The sequence below is a fragment of the Silurus meridionalis genome, chromosome 17 (genome assembly GCF_014805685.1).
Source record: "Silurus meridionalis isolate SWU-2019-XX chromosome 17, ASM1480568v1, whole genome shotgun sequence".
In the NCBI taxonomy this organism is placed as follows: Eukaryota; Metazoa; Chordata; class Actinopteri; order Siluriformes; family Siluridae; genus Silurus; species Silurus meridionalis.
Window position 1 is genome coordinate 17,294,190 of NC_060900.1, and position 12,953 is coordinate 17,307,142.

A 12,953-nucleotide genomic window follows, 5' to 3' on the forward strand; every position below is an offset into this window, starting at 1 on the left:
TCAAATGATTAACTGAATAACTTTATTTAGCTTTCTGACCTAAAATTTCGGACCTTTCTTCCTGGATCGTTTACTGAATTCTGACACAAACTGTAATGTAAAATCAAATAAAATTAAGCATAAAACATCTTAAACAGTGTCAGCTTGGTCCATTTAATACTGTCAGGCGGTTAGACCGGAATGCTTTCAGTAATTGATAAGACCTGATGTGATGGAAATTAAAACACTCCTTTTGAAGAATACTCTCAGAAAGGAATAGTGCAGGAATGCACACGCTAAGCTACAGTAATTGCACATAATCACCACGTGTCTGAGGCAGTGGAAGAGAGCAGCGCCAGCTAGAGACGGACCTGGTTAGCTCACCAAGGCTGCAGTCCAAGGCAAAGTGAGGAACACAGTCTGTTACAGGTAGTTAGGAACCTCGGTAAAAAAAAAAGATCCACAGTCTTAGTAGCGGCACCAATCAGTGGCAAAATCCAAGCAGATTAACAGAAGAAATGTGTGGTGGAGCAGTGGGAGTAGACTCGGCTACCCAAGGTAGCACTGTGACCAGACTATTTCCACACAGCTTTTGTGTTAGCCTTAGTCAGCCCCCTGTAAATGTCCCCTCAGAGCCAAAGTGTGGTAAAACGGAAACATCCGGCAAAAGCAAAGTGAGTTCTTTAACAAGTCTCGCTGTCCCAGAGTCTTTCCTTTAATAGTTCAAGTGAACGTTTAAGAAGCTCAGAAGAGAAACTCAGAGGTCACCATCGGAAGGAGGGAGACACAGCTTGTAGAGTCTGAAACAAGCAAACCATACATATTTTAGCTTTTTTCTTTAAATATTATTAAGTTCAGAACAAAAGCTGAGGTGCTCGCATGGCAAAACAGGACAACCCACAGAGAAATAGCAATTTTTTTACAAAAACTAAAATGACTATAAACCTACAAAAACTTTTAGGCTGCATTCTTCTCAATGCCCGTTTTATGTTGTATATGAAAATAAGTATTTTTTTATACTGGTCTTTACACTTTTAATAATAAACTCGTTTACAACTTAAAAGAGTTAATGTGATAATGATGTAAGCTCAGTACACAATACATACTGAAAGTACAAATTAAAATTCATTGGATGACAAAAAAACCCCATAAAAGCGAAACAGTCAACCTTTTGATTTCTAATCTTTTACACCTAGATGATGTAGCGGCATCTTTTTCTGCTGATTTCTAGTCATGGTTGTCTGAATGCTGCTTTAGCTGAGAATGCAGAAAAGCCTAGTTTTGTCTCCCTTATGGCCAAAGCCAGGGGTCAAATATCATAACTGCTACGGTTAAACTGTAGATGTTGGCACTTCTGCAAAGGGTATTCAAGAAAGAAAAAGTTAGATTTGGCTTTGAGTGGAATATCTGATACCTTGGAGCGAAGGCAGGCATCTGGTCCATCACTTTAAGGTTTTTAGCAGAGATTTCTACTCTGGTGCCCTATGGATTAACATGGGTGTACACATTAATCTATAATCACACTGGAAATTTTACACTTAACCACAAAAAAACAAAAACAGCTTATCTCAGCCAATATAGTGAGGTCTGTTTTATAGTTTTATAAAGCCTAGTAAAGTTAATAGCAGTTCTGTATAGTGTCGTACCTGCTTGCGCATAATGTCCATAGTCTGCATGAAGCAGCGGGGCATGAGGCCATGGTTCCTTGCCAGGTTCATGGCCTGCTCCAAGGAGACAGCAAGGGTGCACCTGTACAACACGTTCCAGATTAAAGGCATTCTTGGATTCATGAATTCACACAGAAACTGATAAAGGGTTTAGTTTCAACCAGAAAACACATTCTGTAGAATAGAGGATTTTTTTTAACTTATGTCCATGATTCTATAATATATAAGGATTCTGCTTATTTATGCCAAACCAGCTGAACATCCATTTAAATCTCTGTTTGAATTGTAGGTTTGTGTGCAAACATTATCTTTTTCTTTTATAGTAAGTGGGTTTAGGCAATTTTTATAAAGGAGATTCTATCCAGTCATTAGTAGGAATTTATGTGGTATAGAGGATGTTGGCAGAAGAGAGAGAACAAAGAGATGGGGGAGGGGGATGCACCTCTTTATTGTTTTAGACCCAGATGGTCCCCTCTTTCTAAATTTGAAATTATATATAAATATTTTATAAATAATATATAAATTATTATAAAAAAAAACCACTACCACTTGTTTTGGGAAAATCTTAATTGCATGTCCAGAAAGAAACCATTCAGTCAGCTACAACATTCCTACTGAAACTAATTAAAATAATAATAAAATAAATCTGATGACATTGATGTCAAGTGTGTATCAGATGCGGCACACAAACACCATGCCTATATAAAAACCCATTTACTCCAGCTTGTCTTACAACTCATGACATCATACCATATTAAATTTCATGACATCATGTGATGTCAGGGGCAAATCTGATGCATTGTAGATGCATTGCAAACTGGAACAAATACCCTTTCCTTCATTCAGCAGCACTAACAAGGAACAAAAAACTTCCAGTCATCTTGCAAATGAGCAAATGTGCTCGAGATGCATTTGAATCTAGCTTTAATCTGCAAACCACATTCAGATAATTTCTTGAATTGAGCTTTTAAAAACAGACACTATCAGCAATTAGTTCATAAGTAACTGTTTTATTAGATGTTTTATTTAGATCCCTAATGAACAAGGCAGATGAAAGTGTTGCAGAAAAATAAACACCTCCCTGAGATGAGGTGAGCAAGAAGCCTTAAAATAAATCACAGTCCAATGGTGACCTCCTTACTGTGACACGAATTATAAATCATTACAGTATATCTTTATAGAAGAGTAACAGCAAAGAGTTAAATAAGTAATTGCAAATACTTCCTGGGATAAGAACAAGTCTTTATCATGTTATTATTTATGTCTAGAGCAGATATGAAGAACAACATTATGCAAAATGACAACTGGTGATTTCAGGGACCATCTTTTAAACAATCTAACTGAAAGCAATGAACAAGACAAGCTGGCAGTTTTGTTTACAATTGATATAAAACACATGAAACGACCAGGATCAGCAGTTAAGTGGTTGTTACCTTTGCATGCCAGTGGCACACATGCTGATGTGACAAGCCCCCAGGCGGCTGCACAGCTCTGAGGACACCAGCAGCATACTCACTCCGGATGGGTGGCCTGCCGCACTCGGCTTCACATTCATGTAAGTCTGCATGAGCCTGCACAGGTCATCCAGGGTGTTGAGAGGACGAAGCAGCTGTACAAGAGAAGTAAAGGAAAATGAGTCTAACTGATCTTGCCTAAGGTGGCCACATGGGGCTGCTCTGGCCATCCGCATCAGATTTTAAACCACAATAAGGGCTTGAGGGTATAAAATCAGATTTGGAGCTCAAGGACGCTGCAAGCTAGAAAGCAAACTGTGCATTACTAAGAAATTGAAAAAAAAAAAAAAACGAGAACTGATCAAACATTTCTGTAGGGGTTACTTACATGATCTATTTTCATAGCAGTGGAATTTGATTCAGATGATAAATTGGATTTCTCTAAATAGAAAGCCCTGCAAAAAAAAAAAAAAAAAAAAAAGACAAAGTTTAAAGGGCTATCACAATGTTGGTGTAGAGCTTACTTGTTGAAAATAATAATAATAAAAAACCCACATTACTTGAATAATTTACACCCATGAATTTAGGTGTCAGCAATCACCACCATCTTGTTATTAAAAAATAGAAATAATAATAATACTGATCAAGGCTCTACAGTGTGTGCCTGACTTTACCTGAGCCTTCGGTAATAAAACTTGACTTTTTCGAGTGACACAGCATTGATCCGCTGCTGGAACTCCTCCATTGCCACAAAGTCCTGAGCTGCCACTCCTTCAGGCCTCTCCAATGCTGAGAAAACAATACCAAAACAAACATCTCTCTCTTTTAGCACATGTACAGTGTGCTGTATAGAAGGTGCTAGAAATCAGAAGTGTATTTATTTCCTGCAGTATGCACAACGAACCACTAGATGGAAACCAAGAATTAAAAGTAAAACCAAACCCTTTTGACAATGAGTCTCTCAGTTAACAGTGCTGTATTTCACAGTTTCTTATCAACACTGAAGCATCAAACAGTATCAAGACAGTTTAAAGGATGTAAACAAACTGAAATCACTTTAAAGCACACTCCATTATGTACACACCTCTGGTGAAAAGAGCTGAGTGCAGCTTGAGGCTGCCTCCGTTCTGCAGACGCGTGGGAAGCTCGCTGAAATGACAGCTGTCCAGGTAAAGCGTGACACGGATTGCCTGCCGACTGCCTTCCACCTGATAATGCACTGGCGTGTCTGAGAGCAGATGTGATTGAAGGACGAAGAAGAACCGAAGAGGCAAAGAGAATTAGTTTGGCATTAGTGTCTATTAAGAGTGTGTTTCTTAACGTGTGTTAAATTTCCCCTTTTAAATATATTCCTAATGTCATAGTTAGTATACAAAAAAAGGAATAAAGGTATATAAAAACAACCTCCTGCAGGCAAAAAAATCTTAAGCAACATTTTCTCAACAGGAACACAAAGAAGTGAAATTCAGCACCTTAGCAGGAAACACAGACTCGATTACAAAATCCTTTTTCTTTCCTCCAACCAAAACACAGGCTTTGAGATAAAGAGACTACACTATCTCTATCTCTTCTAACCATGTTGACATTCCTGAAAGGGACATCTGGAGGGTGTGTGTGTGTGTGTGTGTTTGTGTTTGAAGGAGAGGCGTCTTTAAAGAGAAGGGATTTGGAGCCGTAACACTACTGTGGACTCGTGCAGCTGGTCTTTTACAATGGAACACATCATTTTAATTATTTATAAATAGCAGTGATGTACAAACGGTCACCCAAACTCCGACTTCAAAAGCATATTCTTCGGGTGGGATTTTTATCTGGGTCTATGTGCCAACAGTTATAGTGTGCCATAATAGTATCATCAAAGTAGCCCTACACGGTTCAGAGATGACTTTTTTGTAACCTTTACCGCACTTTATTAATGTCTAAGCCCACTTTCTAAACAAATACAACTAAGAAACAGGTTCTTAAATAACGCTCCATACGGCAATGTTTGCATTTTAGATGTAAAGTACCATGTAAAGAAACGGTTTGTGTGCTAGAAGGTATTCAAATTTGGATAAAGCAAAAGCAGATCCTCACTCGCAACAAGGCATTCGTTCTCCAATGGTCGGAAAAGCACGGTGACTTTATCCAAATCCTGCAGAGCTGCTTTTGTGTCTTCCAGCATAGTGCGCTCCTCTCTCTGTCAGATGAAAAGGGACTCGGATTAAAAAAGACATTTCTCAAATGTGTTTCTAACCAAATTATCTATACATTTTTAAGAATACTATCGTGCTTTTATGTACTGAAAATAAAAGAAGTTTAATTTGAACTATAATATTAAATGGTGATGGCATTTATTGAACTTAATAACCAACTCACAATAATAACTTAAAAATATGTAACAGTAATTCAAAACTGAAACCATAATATAGGTCTGAGGATCACGTCTACTTGTCTTATGAGTTGTTATAATGCACGTAATGAGAAACAAACAGATATAATATTAATTCAAAGCCACCAATTAATTCCTAAAGTAGCCCAACACTGCAGTAAAGTTCAATGCTCGTTTGGACGTTTGCTGGTGGTGGGGTTTAAACCACCAACAGATCTGTAACCCAAATCCTTCACCGCTGATCCAACCCAGACCTCCGTGTAACCGTGTCTCTGTTTCAGTTACTCAGTGTTCTGTGAAATTTAAAATACTACATAGAGGTTTTAGATGTAGATTACTGTAATTTCCGGACTATAAAGTGCACCCATATATAAGCCACACCCACTGATTTTGACAATTATTTTTATTTTGAACATAAATAAGCTGCACCTGTCTATAAGCCGCACTTATTTGAACTTAATGAACTTTACACAGGCTTCAACGAAAGACAGTGTCTGTTACACGGTGTAACGGGTGAAATATGTTGTGGCTCCTTTAGGAGCCTAGCGGTATTTTGGGAATAGCCTGCCGCCGCATTTTTCCGTTATTACTGCATGTGTGCAAGACCGAGGAATATGTCCTTATTATTTTCTGATGTTAATTTCTACGTTTTTTTGACTAACCCGTAATGCTGTTGCCAAGAAAAATAAAAAAGCACGAGTTTTGGAAACCAGTCTGTGCTTATATGATTTCTGTTGCAACTGGAGTTAGTGAGCTCTCCCATGACCCAGACTCAACGCGTTACAACGGCTTGTACCATGAAAGTAATTGTTCACTTCCTCCTTCCGTGGAAGGTTTTTCTCCCGATGCAGTGCAGCTCAGAACAAAGGTGAGGTGCGTTTTTTTCGTTTCCGTTCGGAAATTTCATTGGTCTAATGTTATGGGGCTCAGTTTTTTGGCTTGAAGTTTGTGAAACCGGGAAAAACCCAGGAAAAATCCATAAATTAGCCGCTTCGTTGTTTAAGCCGCGGGGTTCAAAACGTGGGGAAAAAAGTAGCGGCTTATAGTCCGGAAAATACGGTAGGTTGGAAAATTTGTTTAATGTATAGCCAGAATTTAGTTCAAATATTACTACTGTTTATTATGAGATTTTTTTTTTATTGAGTAACTTTGTTTGAAGTCTGTATAGATTTTAGTGATATTTCAAAACAGGGGTTAGCACTGCAGGTTCCCAGCTTTGCTCTTGAGCTTGGGTTACAGTACGGGTTGAGTTTCTGTGCATGTTTTCTCTGTGTGTTTTCTTTGGGTTCCTCTTACTTAGGTAGATCACCTACATTTAAATGCCGGCACAGACGCCGTTATCCAGAGCGACTTACAACTGAGCAGTTAAGGTTTAAAGGCCTTGCTCAAGGGCCCAGGAAAGGCAGCTGGGTGGGATTTGAACTCACGACCTTACGATCACAAATCTAACAACTAAACTGAGCTACCACTTCCTCCTAGGTGGTTATTTAAACCATAAACAAAAAAAACCCATATGAAATTTCACCACTGTGGGACGAATAAAATCTTATTTTATCTTATGATAAATCCTACACTGTAGATGTAGGAAGTATAAGGTTAGAATATTACTACTAGTTATTAAGTGGCTTTTTAGTTAAGTAACTTTATTAGTGGGCTGTTTTCCCTAAGGATCATCAAGTCTTTTTCTAGTCTTTTTTTTTAACCTAATTAAAGCTATTAAAGAGCTTGTTAGTTAGTTGATACTAGAGATGCACATCATCTAGAGTCATGGTGCAGAGTGGGTAGTGTGGCTCACCACGTGCGGCGAGAGAGTGGACTGGAAGTTGAAGAGCACTCCAATCGCTGATATCTGCTCCAGCCATTTGTGGCTGACCTCCTTGCCATCGTCTTCATATTCCCCGTTGTTGTTGTAGCGAAGGTTGAGCGCCCAGACCAGTTGTTCAGCCAGTGTGCACAGCGCACCCACGAGGGCCTGGCAGAAAATTGCATCCCGTCGCAACTGCAGCTCCGTGTCTGCACAAGGGTGAGAGAGAAACATGGAGATAGAGATGACTTGTAACAGCTGGCTATGACTGAGGCCTCAGGAAAGACAGAGGACGTATTAGAATAGCTGACGGAGCGAAAGTATTAGCTCCTTGTTTACTCCTCCAGGCTCCTGGTGAGAATCAACTCGTCTAGAACTATAGACAATGATATCATGCGAAGGATTTTGAGACCTGCCTATTGTGTCATCCGGCATATAAACACTGAGCACATTGATTATACAATATTGTTTTTGTTGTGTGTTAACTTTGTTCTTCTGGAAGCCGCTCTGAGCAAGTGGAGTATTAATTCAGAGCCCTTGGCAGCTGTGATAGCGTTATGCTGAAAATGCGCCAAACACTCTCAAAGCGGAAGACACACTCCACACATACACACACACACACGCAGTGGTGCACTGCAGGGTCGGGAAGGGGTAAGAGCAGGAGCAGGTCCTGGCAAGAGCGTCTGTTTGTGGAGAGCAATAAGGAGCAGTCTCAAGATCAGATTCCCTCACACACTCTCAACAGCTTCCATATGCCTCCCACCACAGGGCCCAGGAGACAAACCCTCTCTCTCACTCAGCCTGCCTGACCAACCCCCCCTCCACCCCTCTCCACTTTCAATAAGTTCTCTCACTCTAGATCTTCTCTTACTTTCGACCTCCTGAACTTTCACTCAGATGCTCACATCGATAGCACTGCCACACACACACACACACACACACACACACACACACACACACACATTTGCTCACAGGCACATAGGAATGGCGGTGGAATTTCAATCAAATATCTCAACACAATCAAAAATCTCAAAGTGTTTTTCTGGAAAATCACTTTAACCATTATGTAGTTAAAACTACAGAGGTTTTATTCAGGGCAGAAAGCTTAGATAATACACCTTTAAGAAAAAAGGGGATGTGAAAGTGAAAGTATAGCTTCCTTCTTGAAGATTTTTGTAGATGTGAATATTAATAATAATACTGCTTGTAATATTTTTCTCAATATTGTTTGCAATAATTTAGTAAAACCCAGAAATATTGTATGTATGTAAAAAAAAAAACTTCACAAGACTTCAAAAGAAATAACTTTTTTTGCCAATAATGCAGTAAATCCCAGAAGTATTGAAACCTGCTTTAGAATTGATTGTTATTATTATTATCTTTTACTTTCAAAATTAATGGCAAAGGTTTTTCTGGACAGATTAAAAGCACTAACCCCTTTTTATAGTTTACAAAAATTATCTTATTTGGAGAATGATTTTATGGTTTTAAGAAAACACCTTCTGTTGTTGGAAATATATTGAGTGTCAAGGGGTGCCAATAATTTTTGAACCAACCATATGGATTGTTATTTCCTTACCTGTGCACTTCAGAAGAGCCAACAAGAGCTGATTCCTGCCATCTGAAACAAATAAAATCAACCAAATAAAACTTGTGCAAAAAAAAACAAACAACATATATAAACTATAGACAATTAAAAAACGCTGTGAACACACCCTCTACGAAGCGATGGAGACTGTCCACCAGGGTTTTAATAGAACTAGGCAGGTTCCAAGGGTCCTCCTGGATGTTTTTGTGTAGGATGTATCTGCATCGTGCTGTCCAGTCGTCCGCGTTGCGGAATTCTGCCCCCACATAGGTGTGACACACGGTCATAATGAGGGTTATTCAAGCTCAAATGAAAGAGTGTGTATGTTTATACGTGTGTGGCAGAACTTCTTGTCTGTGATTCCTGGCAGAAATCCACATGCACGATACACATGCGTGTCTTATTTGAGTCAATACAAAAGCATTTAATGTCCTCATAGACTTCCATTGTAAAGATGGTTTGAATTATGACCCCTCTTTAATACTGCAAATACACAGATGTGTGTGAGCGTGCGTGTGTGTGTTTGTGAGCTCTCAGACTCAGACAAACAAACCCAAACAAGCACAGAGGCTATAAAATGAGACAGAGAAAAGATGTGTTGTCTTGCTAGAGTTCAGAACGTGGTAATGACTGATCACAAATTCACACACCCCAAACATTTTTCCAAACATAGCACACACACCAGTGTTTGCCCCCACTTTGTGCTGTACCTGGCTGAGTGTGGTCAGGGTGGAAATGCTTGGTTTCCTCGCATGCTTTGCTCATGACCGGCCCTTTCAGGAGGCTATTGATAGAGTCAACCTGTACGAGGAAAAACACACACGCGCGCACACACACACACACACACACAGCATTGCAATGAATCCTCCCCTTCAATATGGCCTGCTGCAAATCTGGAGGAGTATATGTCCACATGCAAAGGGCAAAGATCAAAGGTTAACATAGGGAGGTAAGAAGAGGTGGATACGGTTATCTGAGGAAGCATGCTGTAATGTGAGAGAAGAAAGGACAGGAAGGAAAGATGGACTAAATGTCATGAGCAGATGAAGAGGAAAAACAGAAACAACGAGAGGAGATCAGACAATCCAAAGCTGAAAAACGCTCTTTCATGAAAATGAAACTTCTGGACATTAAAGAGCACAGTTTGTAAAGTGGCTCATATATGATTCAACTAACATACTTGATTAAACAGATGTTCTAGACACCCATGCAGTTTGTCCTGTTTGTCCAGGGGAATCTGCATGTCGCATGGCAGTTCGTCCCCTACATGTAACGATACACACAAAATTAGGGCGCAAACTCAAACAGAAATGACATTGTGAAAATGAAAACTTTCAGTTGTCTCAGCTCTTACCTGAACCCATTTCATCACTCCCTAGATAAGAGCTGTTGCTTCGTACACTCGTGTAGGACAGAACAGAGTCTCGGTTACTGTTGCATTCACTGAAACAGCAAACACAGTAGCAACATGTTCACACTAATCATTATCCTTTTACCAATAAACCAAGTTTAAATATCTTTTCCAAGGTGCTAAAACTGTCAACAAAAACAATCTATATAAACATGGGTTTATTAATTATTTTTTGGTCTACATAAAAACAAATGTATCTCTGGTTGTCCATTATATATAAAATAAAAGCCAAAATCTTGACACCAAATCAAAATGATCGAATCGGTTTTGGAATTAATTGTATGCATTTTTACACACAACGTGTACAATTCTAAACTCCTAAACTTATCACCTGCATAAGGAAGTCTCACTTATAGACAAGAATTACAGTATGGTTTCTGAGATGTAGTTATTGCCAGTTGAATGAAGTACATTCACCGGCCACTTTATTAGGTACACCTTACTATTACCGGGTTGGACCCCCTTTTGCCTTCAGAACTGCCTTAATCCTTCGTGGCATAGATTCAACAAGGTACTGGAAAAATTCCTCAGAGATTTTGTACGCAGTTGCTGCAGATTTGTCGGCTGCACATCCATGATGCGAATCTCCCGTTCCACCACATCCCAAAGGTGCTCTATTGGATTGAGATCTGGTAACTGTGGAGGCCATTTGAGTACAGTGAACTCATTGTCATGTTCAAGAAACCAGTCTGAGATGATTTGCGCTTTATGACATGTCACGTTATCCTGCTGGAAGTAGCCATCAGAAGATGGGTACACTGTGGTCATAAAGGGATGGACATGGTCAGCAACAATACTCAGGAATGCTGTGGCATTGACACGATGCTCATTTGGTACTAATGTGTGCTACCCAAAGTGTGCCAAGAAAATATCCCCCACACCATTACACCACCACCACCAGCCTGAACCGTTGATACAAGGCAGAATGGATTCATGCTTTTATGTTGTTGACGCCAAATTCTGACCCTACCATCCGAATGTCGCAGCAGAAATCGAGACTCATCAGACTAGGCAACGTTTTTCCAATGTTCTATTGTCCAATTTTGGTGAGCCTGTGCGAATTGTAGCCTCAGTTGACTGTTCTTAGCTGTCAGGAGTGGCACCCGGTGTGGTCTTCTGCTGCTGTAGCCCATCCGCCTCAAGGTTCGACGTGTTGTAAGTTCAGAGATGCTCTTCTGCATACTTCGGTTGTAACAAGTGGTTATTTGAGTTACTGTTGCCTTTTTATCAGCTCGAACCAGTCTGGCCATTTTCTTCTGACCTCTGGCATCAACAAGGCATTTGTGCCCACAGAACTGCCGCTCACTGGATATTTTCTCTTTTTCGGACCATTCTCTGTAAACCCTAGAGATGGTTGTGCGTGAAAAATCCCAGTAGATCAGCAGTTTTTGAAAAACTCAGACCAGCCCGTCTGGCACCAACAACCATGCCACGTTCAAAGTCACTTAAATCACCTTTCTTCCCCATTCTGATGCTCGGTTTGAACTGTAGCAGATCGTCTTGACCATGTCTACATGCCTAAATGCATTGAGTTGCTGCCATGTGATTGGCTGATTAAAAATTTCCGTTAACGAGCAGTTGGACAGGTGTACCTAATAAAGTGGCCGGTAAGTGTATTTACTCCATACTAGAGGTCGACCGATTTTCCCGATAAAAATCAGATTTTGGATTTTCCTGATACCGATAGTTAGGTTGGATCATAATTGCCGATAGCCGATTAATCAACCGATAGTTTATAAAATGGATATTGGATTTAAAAAATAGTACTGAACTTTATAACAAAAATAAAAACCACAGTACTGAATCATGAAAATGAAATAAATATTAATAAAAAAATAGAATTATATAATTAATCAATTATAAATATAATATAGCACTCTCTGTGCACTGTTTGCTCTCTATGCAGCACCCAGTCTCACATGTAAAAAACAAACGTTAGTGATTCTGCTCTAGAAGCTTCTCTTGTAATGAGAGCGGACCTTCTCAGACACTTCAGCATCGGACACAAGCCTGAAAAACATTCGGTATGGATTTTTCCAGAGAGCCGATGGTTCTAGCAATCAACTATCAGTGCCGATTAATCGGCAAAACCGATGAATTGGTCGACCTCTACTTCATAGATCTAGGAAGCATTTTGTTTCTTTAACAGACCACAGCCTCCCTTGAAAAAGGATGCACCATAAGTTAATTCACCTGTAAATAAAGTTAATAAACCTAAGACCAGCATTTCTAAGTGGACTCAAGATCCATGGACTATAGAGAATATGCCCTACATCTGTCGGATGTACACCTACCAACTGTCACTAAATGCATATGGGCAGGCTGACAACGGCTTTGGTTTGCATGAGATTACAGAATCACAGATCAGTCTGGGAGAGAAGAGGACACAATTAGTGCAACAGCCAAGAATGGACACACTTAGCCATGTCTTAACACTCATCCAACCACATGAGGGAGTGAAACATATAGCAGATGAAATAAAGCAAAACGATAGAGAAAGGGAGAGAACACTAAAGTGAAAACAAGATAAGTGCTGTAGGAGTCTTGGATCTCACACATTCAATTCACGCATTAAACGAGATTAAAATAGGCAGTTTTTCCCCCACAGATAGTCGTAAAAGCTGGCGTGATTTCTCGGTAATGCGAGGGGGGTGGGGGCATTAATGTATGAGATCACCC

The 12,953-nt window shown here is 39.8% G+C and overlaps 1 protein-coding gene across 1 annotated transcript in view; it reads right to left on the reverse strand.

Moving 5' to 3' along the window:
• The window catches only part of prex1 (phosphatidylinositol-3,4,5-trisphosphate-dependent Rac exchange factor 1), a 77,262-nt gene continuing 64,309 nt past the window's right edge, over positions 1 to 12,953 (reverse strand). Inside the window, exons 27-40 of the mRNA XM_046871125.1 lie at positions 10,218 to 10,306; positions 10,044 to 10,126; positions 9,574 to 9,664; positions 8,991 to 9,119; positions 8,855 to 8,896; positions 7,267 to 7,484; positions 5,177 to 5,279; positions 4,185 to 4,328; positions 3,775 to 3,889; positions 3,489 to 3,555; positions 3,080 to 3,255; positions 1,626 to 1,728; positions 1,394 to 1,461; positions 1 to 779 (exon numbers count right to left, since the gene is read on the reverse strand). Coding sequence (XP_046727081.1) covers positions 737 to 779; positions 1,394 to 1,461; positions 1,626 to 1,728; positions 3,080 to 3,255; positions 3,489 to 3,555; positions 3,775 to 3,889; positions 4,185 to 4,328; positions 5,177 to 5,279; positions 7,267 to 7,484; positions 8,855 to 8,896; positions 8,991 to 9,119; positions 9,574 to 9,664; positions 10,044 to 10,126; positions 10,218 to 10,306 — 1,471 coding nt within the window. The 3' untranslated portion in view covers positions 1 to 736. The remainder of the gene's footprint in view (positions 780 to 1,393; positions 1,462 to 1,625; positions 1,729 to 3,079; positions 3,256 to 3,488; positions 3,556 to 3,774; positions 3,890 to 4,184; positions 4,329 to 5,176; positions 5,280 to 7,266; positions 7,485 to 8,854; positions 8,897 to 8,990; positions 9,120 to 9,573; positions 9,665 to 10,043; positions 10,127 to 10,217; positions 10,307 to 12,953) is intronic.